The sequence below is a fragment of the Hippoglossus hippoglossus genome, chromosome 9 (assembly GCF_009819705.1).
Source record: "Hippoglossus hippoglossus isolate fHipHip1 chromosome 9, fHipHip1.pri, whole genome shotgun sequence".
Lineage (NCBI taxonomy): Eukaryota > Metazoa > Chordata > Actinopteri > Pleuronectiformes > Pleuronectidae > Hippoglossus > Hippoglossus hippoglossus.
This window is the reverse complement of record NC_047159.1, coordinates 19319125-19335818: the sequence shown is the minus strand read 5'-3', so window position 1 is coordinate 19335818 and position 16694 is coordinate 19319125. Positions and strand designations below refer to the sequence as shown.

The following is a 16694-nucleotide window of genomic DNA, read 5'->3' as shown; positions in this document are numbered from 1 at the left end:
ATAATAATATTTCTAGATATAAATGTGTGTGTGTGTGACACTCGTGTTGTGTTAAGTCACATACATGCACATTCTTTCTGTCGCTTTCTTTTTCTATCGCTGACACAGATGAGGCTCAAATCAGCAGCTTTCATACTGCAGTGGTGAATATGGATTAGCCGAGGTGGGGAATAGGCAATAGGTAAAGTCGCCCTCTAGTGGTCGAATTTCCACACATATATTTCAGATAAACCCTTTGGAAAGATATAGTCTTCATTATGTTTAATCTATCAATTAGTTCCTTGATTGTTTTCCCTATAAAATGTCAGGAAATGTTTTAAAGTGTTTTTTTTAATCCACAAGATTCTCAGACGATTGTATACATCTGACAATCAGCTCAGGAGAAAAAACAAATATATTCAAATCCGATGACAGAGGAAAAACTCATCAAAATTGTTCATCATATAATCAAATACTTTTTGCAGCTCTATTGTATTTTTCACAGAATCGAGGTTCGCATTGTTAAGATGCCATTAACCCCCATAGAGGAACAGACTTTTTTCGTTTTTAAACAATAGTCATTGAGTTTGGAGCAACATTGAAGACGCTTTGTATTACTCTTCAGGAAGTCTTGTCATGTAAGGTCTGCCTGACACACCATGATGCAAACTGCAAATCTGTATTTTACTAGTAAAGATGGATCAGTGGAGCTGAATTTAGGTCAGCGTGTTTAGCTGTTTCTTGATGGTGGCACTTAGAAACCTGGGAATCTTTGAAATCCAGAAATTCCTCCATGTAATGTTTAAGATAACACGGTTTTGTATTTTAATCATTATTATTACTATTATACATGTTTTTCTCATATAAGTGTGTTGAGGATTCAGAGGATATGGAGACAGCATTGAATATAGAGCATACTGAGAGCCTTGAAATGATTGAGTGAAATAATCCATTCAAAATGTACATGGTACATTACCATTAATATGTAACTGTACTTCCTTTGTATTAATCCGTGTCTGACAAAGTTCCCTAAAATTAGTTTTTTATAGTTCTATTGAGGGTACAATTATAGTTTTACTCTTAACTTGTACTATTCATTTTAGACCTGATTTATTTAATTATAAATAAAAAATATTAAGGATGATAAAAATTAAAGAGTCAAGCCCTGCTTCCCATACAATCCTCGACGTGTAGGACCACGTCCAGGTATAGTTTCCCTAAGGCATGACTTTTATTGTGAAGTTGAGCCGTAAATAGTTATATAACTTTACAAGTCTTGACATCTCAGTGATGCTGAACAGTGCTCAGTGTTCAAAGTAAAAAAAACAAACATACATTGAATATCGGTGGTACCACGAGAGCAGAGTTTCACTCAGCATCATCACTAACAGGCCTGATCACCTCCACCCAACAGAGGCTGTTTTATATGAACTCAGAGTCCAACCAAATGATTAACAAGCTCATTATTGACTGATGAAAGCAGATGGGATCAATTTCTCCTGCCCCGCTCTTATCTCTATAAACAGCACATGATGCACTGATCTGCCTCCTGCCTTAAATGAATCAAACCAAAACGAATGATGTCCTCTCTGCTAATAGAGGATAAAGTCTGAAGTTTGTTGCAGCTCTGTGGTCTGCATGATGAGGCTGTGGCGCCATCACACATAAGACCACAGGGTCACTGTCTGCTGAGGACACACATTTACCTGAATATTCCAGCATTTGATCGTGAAACATTCAATACAACAGTGAGTGAAACTGAATGTTGCAACACGGTGATGAAAAAAAAAAATGTGGACACACGGTTTTTTCCCCCAAGCAGATCCTCCATAAAAGAAAAACTGAACTCTTTAATGGAGCACAGCAAGTAGTTCTTTTTCGTGGATAGCATATCTCCAAATCAAAAAACTAACCATATCATGGATAGAAAGTGCTGCTGTAATATAATTGCTAAATTGTCAACAGAGTGATCAAACGCATGGATTTATCGTTTTTTGCCGTCATGATCTGCAAAACTGAGAGCACCCAACACATTTTTCTTTTTCCCCTTACTTACCGATTCAAATTAAATTCATACAGTACACGACAGGAAATAGGCCCGACATGATGTAGCCGTGTACACATAAAAAAAACAAACAAACTGTCATGCTCTCTCTCTCTCTCAAAATAAAACTTATGAGTCCCATACAAACTGAGAAACTGGCTCGTGAAAAAAAAAAAAAACGAAGGCTGCCATTAGTATTCGTCCAAGTTGTCAGCTTTGGGTACGGACAGGCCTCGGTCCTTCAGGACCTGCATTTTGACTTTCTCCGTCTCCTGTTTGGCTTGTTGCTGCAACCGCTGCTCCTCCAAAATCTCCTCGATGGAAACCTGCTGCAGGACTGTGTCGCAGGGTTTATCCATGTCCTGCAGAGACACAGACCATGTTACACTTCCTCAAGGCCTGTAACAAACTCACTAAATATTATGGACATTAACCAGACTCCAAATACACTTAATTATGTGATGTTCATGTAGTGAGCTACTATACGAGCTGTTTTATGTGTTGATCAGCTGTTCATTTATACTGTTTAGGACACAGTAATACCTTTAGTAGTGACTCAAGTGTTCTGGCCTGTTTAAAGTCTCATGGAAACTTCATTGTGGGGTTTATCACAAGGACCTTTCCAACATACAGTATCCAAATAGTTTCCTGTGAATATAGACTGGTCACTCTTAACCTGATGATTCAACATCTCACTATATAGACATTTTAAAAGAAACCTGCTCTGCTTCCAAACTCAAATCCCTTGCAAACCTCAGTAGATGTGATCCACTGAAGCACTGAGCAGGGTACTGATGCTTTGTGTCTGTGCTACACATGAAAAACAGATCACATTCTCTGATGCCTGCAACTTCTTCGTATCTCATTCTTGGATAACATAAAATGTCCTACACTATACTGTCAGGGAAATGTGCCGGTAACGCGTCTCCTTCAAGTCACACACATAACAGACACATGACAAAAATATAATCTTGTGATGTGTGCAAGTGGTTAATCAACAGGTTTCACATACCTTTAACTGTTTTGAGAGAGATAGATATATATAGTATTTTATAGATAGAATCAAGATTGAATTGATTACACCTCATGATTTTTCCTCTAATTCTAGTCTAAACTGCAACCAGAATGACACTCAGCAGAGAGCCTACCTCTGCCAAGGCCCAGTCCCTTTATGAATCCACATTTAAATTCACTAGTGAATATTAATCTGGATCTGCACCAAATTTTACACACTCATAAATATCAGTCCCCTAAACATGCCTGATGTTGTCCATCAACATCCATGAAATTCCTGGATCCGCATCAAAAATAATAGATTCTTCCTTGGGTCATGCCCCGGCTCTCCCCAAAATTTCATGGAAATCAGTTGAGTTGTATTTGCGTAATCCTACTAACAAACAGACAAACGCACACGAAAACATCACCTAAGGTAAAATGCACTAAATAGATTTGAACCAAGGTCAACTTCCGTTAATGAGCCTAGTTCATAAGCAACATGTCACTTGTTATTTCACAACAAGCTATTGAAATAATCAAATGAAAAGTATAAGAAAAAGCACAAGTGTAGAAGTTTAAATTTCTGTGCACACTTGACCACATGTTTAAGTGAACCTGCACTTCAAGACTCACTATTATGAACTTACTGTGATCTGTGGATGACAACAATATAACTACTAGTATAGCAGAGGTAATTACTCGCCATATTCATGCTCAAGATGGCGCTCTCTGGGCACTGCGCTCTCTGGGCACTGCGCTCTCTGGGCACTGCGCTCTCTGGGTACTTTTTCTGTTTCGTTTCCAGCTGTCCCTCTCTGATCACATTCAGCAGGGAGGAACTTTTACTGCATCATTACACTGTTTGGCCATTTCATTGTCATTTTCTATGTTCATATATACATACTTTTGCATATATATTTATACATAGTAGATAAATGCTTGCTTAACCTTGTTTATTTGTCCATTTCTGTACATTGAGAGCGACTAGTCAAATTCCTTGTATGTGTACGCATACATGGCCAACAAAGCGGATTGTGATTCTCTGTGGCTGGACATTATGGCCAAAATTTAAAAAAAATCATCATATCAGTCGGTGTTGAATAATTATCAGATTATTTTTGTTACGTTTAAAGTCTGATATAAGCTTCTGAGTGAAGGTTGTGGTCAATACACGAACAAGTCTCTCTATAATTGTGAGGACACTCTTTGACATGCATTCCCTAGCTCATAACCATCACAACTAACCTAAACCTAATCCTTACCCTAAAACAACCCTTTGAATGTGTAAGGACCAGCCAAAATGTCCTCACAAATTTTATATTTATCCAAAATTGGACAACATACATAAAGATAGACAGACCCACACTTACTATCTCTCCCAGCAGGACCACATTCTCTCCTCTAACTATGAATATTCCTCTGGGGATGTCACCAAATTTCTTTCCCACGTGGATGCGCTCAACTGTCTGGTGGAAAACTAAATTGGCTGCGGGAGACAAGAGAAATACAGAGCAGTGTAAGACACAAACAAACCCATCAGATGGCGATAATCAGATGCACACGTAGAGGATTTAGCAGATTCTTGTTTTGTCGAGGAGTAGAAACAAGTGAGATAATGAAACGAGGAGTACCAAACTGATCAATGCTTCTGAGGAACCCGATCAGTGTTCTTCCATCTCTGAGCAGCACCAGGTGCTTCTCTGCAGGGCACAGACATGTTTATTATTAGTATGAACACACGGTTGATCCGGAGTCAGACACGATGCCAGAGAAACCACTTCCTCCGTGAGGCAGCTCTGGTTCCTCCCTCCTCTGCTACTCACTGTCGATGTCGTCTATGAGGCTGGCCGTCCCCGGTACGTAGTTCATCTTGTGCTGCTGTTTGTCTGCGTCGTGGTATCTCTGCTTGACGTTAAGCCATGAATGTTTCAAAGTGTGTTTCTTTCAACAAGAGCACCGGAAGTGTCTTTATAGGCGCCTGGGAAACACTTCCGGTCCACGCTTAACCCCGTGCGCGCTGGAAAAACTTCCTGTTCGTGAACTTAACTGAGCCCGTTGTGAAAATAAACGTCTAAATGGATGGAACACAAAAGAAGAATAGCTTTAAACGCGAGATTATTAGTTCTTATAACGGAAATATTATATATTAATGACGTTTCTCCTATTGGCTATTAGCGCGTAGTGACGCACATGCGGCACCAGAGATCATTTATGAACAGGAGACAGTGACCGCCTCAGAAAAGCGAGGCATATTGCTTGTGTCGTCATAAATCATCAAAATTTAAATATGTATTTTTAAAAACACACTCAACCGTTATCAATTATATGTAATAACTCGTTTTGTTTTGTTTTTCTCTTTGAAGTGTTTGCCAAAAAAATGACAGCACGAGCTGGCGCCCCTCTCTCCGTGCAGATATTTCCGGTGTCGTGAAAACAGCGACAGAGTGAGACCTCTTCCCCCCTGGCTCCTGCTGCCCCTTAAAGCGACGGGATCGAGTTTTCCGAGCTCTCGGCGTCAGTCAATCATTTCCTGATTGCAATCAAGCGATCTGCGCTCGTGTGGGGAACAAAACACCGCCGGTGTGAACAGGTCGCACCCGGAGTCTGCGCAGAGTCTCGTTACGGGGTTGGTTTGTGCTATGGCAGGTGACAGGACGGAGCGCGCTTAGCTGATGCCTCATCATCAGACGCAGTCGGATCTGAAGTCTGGCTGGCCCTCGACTAGTAACTCGGGAAACCATAACTGGAACAACACAATGGTGAGTGAGCGGCTCCAGGCGGGATAACCCCTCAAGGTTCAATCGCTGTGTTTAAGTCAAATAAAACGACCTGAGTTTGTACAGAAATGCTATATATATTTTTTTTTTACCCAGCTAGCTTCCGTGTGTGTCCGTGCTAGCTAGACGGCTAACGGAGCTAGCTGGCATTATGCAATAGTTACCGCTGCCCTGTTGCCCGAGTTGTTGTCACGTTAATCTTGACGTGACAACAGCGCGGATGACCCGACAAGTGTCTGGGTTGTTTTAAAACACACACACGGGTTGCTATAGCAGCGGGCCGCCGCTCCTCTGTTATTCAACACGGCCCTCGCTTTGGTTAGCTGCACAGTTTGTATCTGCTTTAGCTCAGACTGCCTGAGCGAGTCATGACTGAGTCAAGTCTGGTTACTCGGTTTAAACATGTTTTACAGTTTCCTGTGTGTCAGCTTGCCCCAGAAAACACAGAGCAGATAGTATCCCTGCTGATTTAAAGGTTCAGTGTGTACGATTTACGTGAAAGGGATCTATTGGCAGAAATTGAACATGAAATAATCCCAGTGATGTTTTCCCCAGTGTTTAATGATCTCAATTGTGCGAATTGTTGTTTTCTTTAACCTAGAATGGCCCCTTTTATATTTAAATACTTTATATTTACATCGGGAGCAGGTCCTCTCTACGGAGGGTGCCATGCTTTTTACAGTAGCCCAGACTAGACAAACTAAACACCTTTTTGAGTTTTTATGACAACTGAAGGCTGCCACAGGTTCTCCTTCATGTTTGGAAGGGGAGGGAGGGTCAGGTGAGGGGTTACCACTAGATGTCACTGAATTCTACACACTGAACCTTTAAGGAGAGACATTTCCTCCTCTTCCTATAATAACTAACCTAACCCTATCTCTGCGATGCTCTGTGTTCCCAGGACGCTCCTCAGTACCCAGGCTACCCATCACACTACTGGTATCCTCAGTCTCACTCCACAGGACACTATGCAAACGCCTATCCATCGGGATCAGAGGTTCAGCCACAGTACAACCAACAGGTGAATCTCGTGATGTAACCCAACCTGGGCCTCTAATAAATCCGAGGGTGTCGGTGTAAATCTACGCATTACCTTAAGTCTCCTAAGTGCTTTCACCTTTCCCTCAAACATTCCCTCAGCTCGACTTGTTACATCACTACAAACCTTTTACACGGACGCCACTGTTCTCATATTAACCTGATTAAGACAATAGTTTGAATGTGACACTGCCATGTAAGCAGAATGTTGTATGTACTGTATGAATGTGTGAGGGAATGGCAAAACTACATAGACTGTATATAGATACAGATCATTTACGTCTTAATCACATAGTAACTTCCTATGGGACTTTTCAAAGCATTTTGCCACATCAACGTACAGCAGCCACCAACTGCTTGATGACACATGCCCTGCCTTTGACTGTAAACAAGAAGAAGGAAGTAATGGTGACATGAGTCATAATTGGACTACGCTCTGTAACATGTGAATGGCAACATTAATGGAATTTTAGGCTGGGACTCATCAATGTGACAGTGTCCATCATAATAACAGCGTGTTCAAGACAATAGCAACGTCAACTCAATCTCCAGCTCAGGGTTCTGCAGTCGACCTCTTTGTGCAGCAGCAGGGGTCCAGCAGACTGAGTCCAGCAGTCGGTCTTTATTTACCATGGCGCAATTATTGCAGGTCACAATAGGCCAAGCAAACAGCTGAGTCCAAACAGGCATATTTAAAATGGGGACTTACACCAGTCATCAAAACAAATAATGACAATCAGAATCAGGTCAATAGTGGGAATAGTGCTGTCTTTATTAATTCCCCCTCCTATGCTTTTCATGTAGGTGATGCCTGGAGGTTATCCAAACGGCCATGGTGTCTACAGCCCAGCGACGGGTCAGTATTCAACAAGTGGTTTCCACCCATCCAACCCTTTCTACTGTGCTGACCCTCAGAGACCGGCTCCAAGTCCTTATCCTAGCCAGGGCTGTCCAGGCGAGCAGGGCAGTGGGCCGTCTGGGCAGCCACACTCTCAACACCAACATCATCACTATCCTGGTCCACACTGTCAAGGGGTGAGTTCATTTAAACAGATGTAGCAAAGACGGTGCCAAAAGTAACATTACGTTTGATTACCTTGGACTGTGTATACTATATAGACTAATAAATGTGGTAAAAAGTCATTAGCTTGTTTATTTTCTCCAAACCAAAGTTACACCCAGAGGTAACAAAATACTTTTGAAAATACTACATACCTGTTCTGTCTCTGCTCTCAGACACCTGGATATCCTCCTGGACCGTACCCGCACTATACTGAAGGTGGACATGCAATGCCGCCAAACCCCCCATATCCCACCGGCCAGTCTCTCCATCCCAGTTCTCAGGCTGAAGCATGGGGACACGCTGGTGCGTATGGACACTCGCAGCCGCAATGGCAGCCAGGGCAGCAACCTCCACAAAACCACTACGGAAGTCATGTCCGTCCTTCACATCCTCCAGCATGGCCGGGGACTGGAACAGGCGCTCCACCACCATACCAACCCAAGGTTTGTGTCTGCAGCTTTTTCACTGTGGCTGTTATGTTTTTGTTTTGTTAATTGCGTTAAATTGAAACGGTATGTATGTAATGTATGAAAGCAGCTTTAGTTATAGAGATTGAGCACGATCTTTTGTTTTGTGTCGCTTTAGGACCAACTGCACCAGCGGGCTCCACAAGTGGGACCTAAACCCAGGCCAACCCCATCCCTCAATCCCCCCAACGGAAAGCCTGCAGAAATAAGTTCACCTCCTCAAATGTACAACAAAACAGGGAGAGGTGAACCTAATCCTTCACAAGGTGACCCCCCACCCCCTGCCCCGGCACAAGCTCCAGGCCCAGCTGGACTTCAGCCCCTGAGTGACAACCCTGGCCTTGCTAAGGTCCACCAGATCATGGCCAGGGTGCTGCTGCTTCAGGAAGACGTTGATGAGTTTGTCGGTAAAAAGACAGACAGGAATTACCGGTATCTGGAGGAACTGCTGACCAAAGAGCTGCTGGACCTGGACTCTGTGGAGACTCAGGGACAGGAGAATGTCCGGCAATACCGAAGGGAGGCTGTACAGAGGATCCAGGCCATTCTGGACCAGCTAGAGAAGAAGGCCTTCTGAAGTGGATTTATTTATTGGGTTTATGGGTCACTAAGTTTTGCTGTTTCCTTCTTCCAGATCTTCCATGAACATGGTGAAGGTCTAGTCTTGTTCTTCTGAGCTGTTATCGGTAGGCGTTTTTCCCCCACCACCATGACATGAAATGCCTGGAGTAAACGGCAGGGACCCAAGAACAAATACTGCTACAAGGAATCAAACTTTTCAAGCCTAATTATGCTGGTATGAGTGACATGCGGGTAGTAGAAGTGCACACTGATGGTTGTACATATCTGAAAACTTTCAGCCTCAGTGAGTGGCTGTGGTGTCCACACAACCTGACACTTCTGCTCTGCTCATCTTTTAACGTCATGCCTTTGCCAGCATAATGCAGGACAGGGTCACTGGATTGGATGGATCTTTTCAGTGCCACATAGAAACTGTAAGTTTTCTCTAACCTGTGATACAGAGTCAGATTATCATCATGCTGTCCCTCAGGATTGTGGATCGGTCTTATTCTGATCCTGAACACTTGCACTTCCTCAGCTGTGTCCATCATTATGTCTCACAGACCATCTGCATGATAGTTGCTCCTTCACATGTCTGCAGGAATAGGTGCAATGCTTCCCTTTCAGCTCCCAGCCCCGCATGCACTGTAATGTCAGATAAGCACTTGATACAGTCCTGACATCTCCGAGCTCATAATTGGACGTAGAGTGTGGCAGATTATTGAAAAGCCCCTGAAGATTACTGTCCCAATTTTATCCATGTTTTGGATGAAACTGCTTCTTAAATGCAGACCTAGAATCAGACCTACATATGAAAATCATGTATTTCACTATAGGAACTATTGTTATAGCAGATCCATAAGGAAATGATTAAGAATTACTTGAAATGCTGTTGAATTGTGTTATTCCCCCTTTTGAACAGTTCAAATATACATGGGACTTAGAAATTGATTCTTTTTTTCTCCAGAAGTGTTCAATCCGTTTCTGTAAAGGCTAAAGGAAAATATGTACTTTGAAATATTTAGTTATGCTTTGTGTACAAGGACAATTTCAGTCACAGCAATCTGATCAGCTCTTTACATTCTGTTAGCACTGAACTCCTTGTCATTACAAATCTAATTTTGCACCACAATCCATTGTCTTGTGTAGCACTTTTATTTTTTTTTTCCTCAGTCATACCTTCCTTGTGGATTTAGAAAAAAAAACAGAGTGCCATATTTCAGGGAATGGTTTTATATCATTAGAAAACAAATAAAAATAGATGATAAGATTTGCATGAAAGAAACATCTGTCATATGTGTTGATTTCCATGTGCTGCTAAGTCTCTGTTTAGATGGAGCACAACTGTACAGTCTCAGATGTAATGCATGTTTCCAACACAAGATGGGAATATTTGCCTGATGAATATCAAAGTTATCACAGGTGAGGAAAAAACTGAGAAATAATTAAATGTATATATTTTTACCAAGGGATCAAATGAATTTTATTGTTTTTGCTTAACAAAAAAAAACAAATTCCACCACAGGAACTTTCCGCCGGAGCCAGGAACCTTGCGTTTCCACCACAGGGACCACAGTCTAAATAAAGTTCAGAGTAAATCTTTTTACCCCCCCCCTCAAAAAAAGTTCCTGGGTGTAAAGTACCGAAACCTTTGGGGTGGGGCTTTCAGCGCTAAACATACCTGTTTTGTTGAGCACTTCAGAATTGTCGGCCATAATTGTTCTTAAAAACCTGTAGCTGTGTATACAGTTATTTTAATTTACTTTTTTAAATGTTATATTTTGCTCTCTGTGGATTGTTGTACCATAAATTTCTGTTTTGAAGAACTAGAAACATCATTTATTATTGTTGTATTTGGTCAGGGGAAACTTGCTGGGGTCCACTCTCCCTGCAACTGCCAGCCAGCGTTCACATCTTAAAATAGACCGCTGTTTCGATGCAAACGCATAACACAGGCCCCTGAGGGCTCGAGGCACACACGCTACATTTAATTCCAGTGTCAAATGGCCTGACCACGTTTATGACGCCCCGTGGTGAGTTAATCTGAGGCAGGGAAGTCTGGAACCAAAAAAAATCCCCTGTGGTGGACAACCTGCTCGGGAACACTTCTCTTTCAGCTTTCACTGTGAAGACTTAAGAGTTTTTCCCTTTTTTTAAATTCTGCATGTATTTAATGGACTAGTTTGGAAACGATAGAGCCTGGAAAGAGAAATGTCATATACAACAAAACTTCCTGCATCTTGGAACGATGAGCCTCCTGCTCGGAAAGTGGAGATCGACCTGAGCTCACCTGGTCTCGCTGTGGTCGAGTTGGAAAGGCTCTTGTTTACCGGCAAACCCATTATCAGTCACGCAGATGAAGTTTGGCCAAGGGTCTACATTGGTGACCAGTAAGTAACTCGATCAATTCTTTCTGCACAAACAAGTATTTGCAGAGTGTTACAAAGGAAGATAAATACTTTTCGAATAGAACACCTGAAAGAGAATAGTGAGCCTTTTTTTCATAAATATTACTGAAGTATATGTGACAGATCTGAACTGAAAATAAATCCGATTTAAATGCAGACGTGTAAGTTTAGATCCCTGAAGCTACATTCCACATTGGGAACTTGCATGAACTACAGCTATCATATGTTAAAGCTCCCCCTGCTGCCTGCGCATGGAAGTGTGTCTCAGGTGTCAGCTACGCACTAACTCGCATATCTGAAGTTGGATTCCAGATATCAATCCATCACTATGAAATGCATTGCATACAAACGTTTCACCAGGCAACACCCGCTTCGTTGTGTTATGTGTTTTCCAGGCACAGCGCAGAGAACACGGCCGATCTGTCCAAGCATCAGATCACACACATCCTGAATGCAGCTCACAGTAAGCGTGGAGGACAGCCAGGTATCTACAGGGGCATGGAGATCACATACATGGGCATAGAGGCTCAGGACTCCTGTGGCTTTGACATGAGCGTCAAGTTCCTCACAGCAGCCGACTTCATCCACAGGGCTCTCAGCAGGGGAGGTAGGGAAGTAGAAAAACGCACTTAGATTTGGTGTTTGTTGAACTAATGCTGTGACACGATGTCTCTGCGATTCTCAGGCAAAGTGCTGGTGCACTGTCACGTCGGAGTGAGCCGCTCGGCCACCCTGGTCCTTGTGTACCTGATGCTGAGGCAGAACCTGACGCTCGTGGAGGCTATATGTGCTGTGAAAGATAAACGTGGTGTGAGCCCCAATCGAGGATTTCTCAGACAGCTCATCAAACTAGATGGTCAGCTGTTTGGCACGCATCCCTGAACGCTGTATTGTAGTGTTACTGCTCAGCTCTCATGGGTCCACAACATAAGGAAAACATGACAAAGATGGCTCCATATTGAGAAACACTGATGCCATTATATGGATGCTTCAATGTTTTTGAGTCTCAGACTCGCAGCATCTGATCCATTCCAGGATCATGTTTTAATTTCCAGGAACTGTAAGGTGAAAATATTTATATTCTGTCAGTTCGTAAATGTTGATTAAAGTTTTACAGTAAAAATGTGACTCTGATGCAGCTTCTGGTGAATCTCTGTTTCATTTATACGTCAGCACTTCTTACAAACAAAAACTTTCAATTAGTTTTTACTGTCAGATACACAGTATGGGCAAGAGACTGTAGTGATCCCACTCGTGTTTTTGTACATGTTGGCTGCTTTGCATCAGTATTTATACAGCACTGTCTCAGTTCGATGCCATGGTAAGACAGTAATCATTACACAGAGCAAATACAGTGGTTGATAGAGAATAAACAAAGCCAAAGTTCATCTGCTTCGATCGGTCTTATGTGGGACGTCTCCCTCTGTCCAGCCTGTGTGTCACTGTCTGTTGAGAGTTACTGTGAGCGGCAACCAGAAGAAGGTAAGTGGTGAGAAAGAAAACTCACATTCTTTATTATTTTTAGTTTTTTTTCAAGACTTTTTTTTCCCGATACAATTTTATATACAACAGTTTTAACTGCTTGAGATGAGAGGGACAGTTTTAGATATTTTATGTAACACAGTTCTCTAGAAAATTGTCAGAGCAGTAAATATAAATCCTGACTTGATTGATCTTATGTGATGATAAAAAACCTTATCCTACAAAGGTAGGAAATTATTGAACGTTTGTATTTCTGTTGAAATTCAAAATTGAAGCCCTTGAAAGTTAAGTATTACTTCTATTACAATAAATAATCACAACTAACTATCTAAGAATTAAATTGAATTAATTCATTAAAAACGCGAGGTTTAAAAATGTTTGATCAGCATCGTCTGCCCATTTCAAACCAACGAGAAGAGAAAACAAAAGAAATACAGAAATCTTTATGTAGAATCAACAAAAATGTTCAAACTGTGAAGAAAATGTGTTTTTGTCGGAGCTCATAACTCATAACAGTAAGACTGAGAAAATAACTCGTGCTCACAACACATTTATCTCATGTTACTTGAGTGTTTGTTCTTGCAAACATTATGCAACCCAAATAAACAGTGTTTGACTAGTGCACTTTCCTCATAGTTCATCATGATGCGTGCAGCCTTGTGTATCTGGATCTTATCAGCAGTGGTCTGCGTGGGAAGAAGCGATCACCATATAGGGCATCACGATGCCAACGTTCATACAGACCAAGACACTGCTCTCAACAGCGTCTCACTGGTGTCCTCAGCAAACAAAGGGTTTACCTACCATCTGTACAGGAAGCTGGCTGCTCACTCTGAGTCACAAGGCAAGAACGTCTTCTTCTCACCGAAGAGCGTGTCTGCGGCACTGGCGGCCTTGTCTGTAGGAGCGCGGGGGGAGACCCATCGGCAGCTTTTCAACGGTCTGGGTTTCAACAACTCTGAGCTGACACAGGCAAATGTGGATGAGGCTTTCCAAGTGCTCCTGGAGCAGGCGAACAAGGTGTCTCATCAAGACACCAGCGAAGGCACCGCTGTGTTCGTCGATCGCAGCTTTACTCCAAATGTGGAATTCCTGGACGTCTTGAAGAAGTCCTACTTGGCTGAAGGGTTTAATGTTGACTTTGCCAACACCGTAGAAAGCGTCAATACCATCAACAGCTTTGTGGCCGAGAAGACCAAGGGGAAAATAGACGAGCTGGTGGAGAGCCTGGATGCAGACACAATCATGTATCTCATCAGTTACATCTACTTTAAAGGTAAAAAGTCACATCAAACAGTGTTTGGTTTCTCTCTAGTTGTATCTCAATTCAGCGGCCGATGTTTTTTTAACATGTGTACCCTTAGCTCTTCTAACATTTAAAAAAATCTATCGTTTTCACCTCGCTTTTTACCGCCATTACCTCTTTGGGACGTAATTTGTTCTACAAATGCAGCTTCCAAAGGATGCAGCCCTCGAATTGAGACTCTGTTTCTGAATTCCCAGCCTTTAAGTTTGACATGTCTGTAATAAGCTGTTTTTAATTTCTCCTCTTCAAACAGGAAAGTGGGATACTCCATTTGATCCTAAGATGACCAGGAAGGATGAGTTCATAGTGGATGAAAACATCAAGGTTCTAAGTTGCACCATTTATTCTGAATGGACATGAGTTACATATAATCATGCATCCTCTACTGTGTGATTTCCATTTATTGGATGCTTCATGTTTAAAACTGTAACTTCCCAGGTTCCAGTTGAGATGATGAATATGGAGGAGGACGTAGACTTCTATTACGACCAAGCAATAAACACGTCAGTCCTCCACCTTCCCTTCAACAGCTCCTCCTCCATGCTGCTGCTGTTGCCTGACGATATGGCAACACTGGAGAACGCCATCTGCCCGGGACATGTCACCAAATGGCTGAAGTGGATGAAGAGCAGGTTGGGAGAACTCATCCTAAAGTCAACATCAATTTTGGGGTTTTGCTCCATTTGATTAATTATCACAGTCAGATCAATCACTGTATGTTTGTCTATTTGCTATTATTTTAGGAAATATGACATATATGTTCCAAAGTTCTCCATCAAGACTTCCTACAATCTGAAAGACGTGTTGATTGAAATGGGAATGACGGACATGTTCGGTGCTCTTGCAGACCTGAGTGGCATCGCAGAGGACAAGAAACTGGTAGTGTCAGAGGTCAGGGCAGAGAGTTATACTGTATGTTATTGCATTTGTTTTTTCCCAGCATTTCATCCACCTGTTATCTCACTCTGCCTCTATTCTACCCCACGAAGGTCGTGCACAAAGCTACCCTGGATGTGGACGAGGTCGGAGCCACTGCTTCAGCTGTTACAACCGTCGGCATAATGCCCATGTCTGCGCGCCACATCCCTGTCCTGAAGTTCGATCGCCCGTTCATGCTCGTCATCATTGACCGCGCCACAGAAAACACCCTCTTTGTTGGCAAGATTATCAACCCAAACATTTGATGAAGATGAAACATTTTGTGTTCACTCTAGCACTGCTGCTGCATCATGTGTAAAACACAAACACATACAATCTTCAATCTGTGTCTGTCTTTAATGACTTTTGTTAATGAGTGTTTGTTTCTATATAGTTTTTGAATTAAGAGAATACAGGGACATGAGATTATCCACTGGTATTTACAATTTTATTCAGCAAATACAATAAATTCAGAAACCATTGTGCATTTTGAATTCATCTTTTTTTCCCTAAAGGTTCAGTGTGTAAGATTTAGGTGAGAGGGATCTATTAGTAGAAAAGAAATTTAAAATAATCCTATTGATGTTTTCAATAGTGTGTTTCATCTAAATTGTATGAATTGTTGTTTTCTTTACCGTAGAATGGGCCCTTTAAATTTAAATACTTTATATTTACATCTGGAGTGGGTCCTCTCTATGGAGGCCGCCATGTTTTTATTTACAGTACTACAACCTGGACAAACTAAACATCTTTTGAGTTTTTATGACAGCTGAAGGCTACCACAGGTTCTCTTTCATGTTTCGAAGGGGAGGGTGAGGTGAGGGGTGTTCAGCTGCAACATGCAACTTCACCGCTAGATGTCACTAAATTCTACACACTGAACCTTTAAGTCTGTTCTCCAATATTTGACTGAGCACTGGAGCATATTGGTCTTTACATATGTAACCCAGGGGCAGAGAGGTGGAGCTGTGATTAGCACTGCTGCAGCAAGAAGGTTCCTAGTTCGAATCCCAGTTTGTCCTGGGCCATGCTATGTTCTCCTCGTGTCTGTGTGCATTTTCTCAAGGTAGGTAAATAACACTTCAGCCAAAATATAGCACAATATAATGTCCAGTGTTACCAACTGTTGAATGTCACCAGTTGCTCAACACACATGAGGCCTAGGAGGAAGCGCCAATCACTGTCTGCAAGTTGTGATGCCGGACGCAAGAGGTTGTAGTTTGACATTACTTGACTTTTTCCCTGGAGTTCTTGTGCTTTATTTTAGCAGATCCAGGGTCGCAGCTGCGGTCACATCATGATGGTGGATCATAGATCATAGATCGTTGATTGTGTTTATGGTTCGTGGTGGCAGCTGATTATGACTACAACTAGAATAACTAGATATACAATATGCCTCGAACCATTACTTGCAATATCTCTATCAGAAGAATTGCCATTGCTGCTCGTTTGATCTCTGTTAAGTTTAGGGCAGAAGATGTTGCAACGTGTTAAGCCCTGTGAGGCAAATTTTGAATTTGAGCTATACAAACAAAATTTTATTAATTAATTTCTTAAGGCTAAAATAAATTCCATGGAGTTATAATTGAGCTATAATTGTTTCAACCTCACGATGCCTCTCTCAGACTCACACAGACTCATACATGATTGTGTAA

The 16694-nt window shown here is 42.0% G+C and overlaps 3 protein-coding genes across 7 annotated transcripts; 2 read left to right on the top strand and 1 right to left on the bottom strand.

Annotated features, from left to right (window-relative positions):
• Window positions 1-1147: 1147 nt before the first annotated feature.
• Window positions 1148-5037, bottom strand: lsm1 (LSM1, U6 small nuclear RNA associated). Its single transcript, XM_034594795.1, has 4 exons — window positions 4843-5037; window positions 4651-4719; window positions 4390-4505; window positions 1148-2385 (listed from the first exon to the last, which is right to left on the bottom strand). Exons 1-4 carry the CDS (start codon window positions 4886-4888, stop codon window positions 2215-2217), a joined length of 402 nt encoding a protein of 133 aa, XP_034450686.1. The 5' UTR covers window positions 4889-5037; the 3' UTR covers window positions 1148-2214.
• A 444-nt stretch (window positions 5038-5481) lies between these two features.
• bag4 (BCL2 associated athanogene 4) lies at window positions 5482-15387 on the top strand. Of its 5 annotated transcripts, none has more exons than XR_004614865.1 (6): window positions 5482-5778; window positions 6698-6817; window positions 7639-7869; window positions 8071-8340; window positions 8483-8999; window positions 9033-10173. XR_004614865.1 is itself a non-coding variant. In XM_034594789.1 (6 exons), exons 1-6 carry the CDS (start codon window positions 5692-5694, stop codon window positions 15303-15305), a joined length of 1335 nt encoding a protein of 444 aa, XP_034450680.1. In that variant the 5' UTR covers window positions 5652-5691; the 3' UTR covers window positions 15306-15387. The 5 variants fall into 5 exon arrangements, 4 of the variants coding, with proteins under 4 accessions (XP_034450684.1, XP_034450680.1, XP_034450682.1 ...); XM_034594789.1 differs by lacking the exons at window positions 6698-6817; window positions 7639-7869; window positions 8071-8340; window positions 8483-8999; window positions 9033-10173 and adding exons at window positions 13452-14091; window positions 14375-14445; window positions 14560-14753; window positions 14865-15012; window positions 15111-15387 and having other exon boundaries at window positions 5652-5778; XM_034594791.1 differs by lacking the exons at window positions 5482-5778; window positions 6698-6817; window positions 7639-7869; ... (1 more) ...; window positions 8483-8999; window positions 9033-10173 and adding exons at window positions 12686-12815; window positions 13452-14091; window positions 14375-14445; ... (1 more) ...; window positions 14865-15012; window positions 15111-15305.
• Window positions 10905-12461, top strand: LOC117767303 (dual specificity protein phosphatase 26-like). The gene is made up of 3 exons (XM_034594794.1): window positions 10905-11315; window positions 11729-11940; window positions 12019-12461. The coding sequence occupies exons 1-3, from the start codon at window positions 11137-11139 to the stop codon at window positions 12213-12215; spliced, it is 588 nt and encodes a 195-aa protein (XP_034450685.1). The 5' UTR covers window positions 10905-11136; the 3' UTR covers window positions 12216-12461.
• Window positions 15388-16694: the final 1307 nt, after the last annotated feature.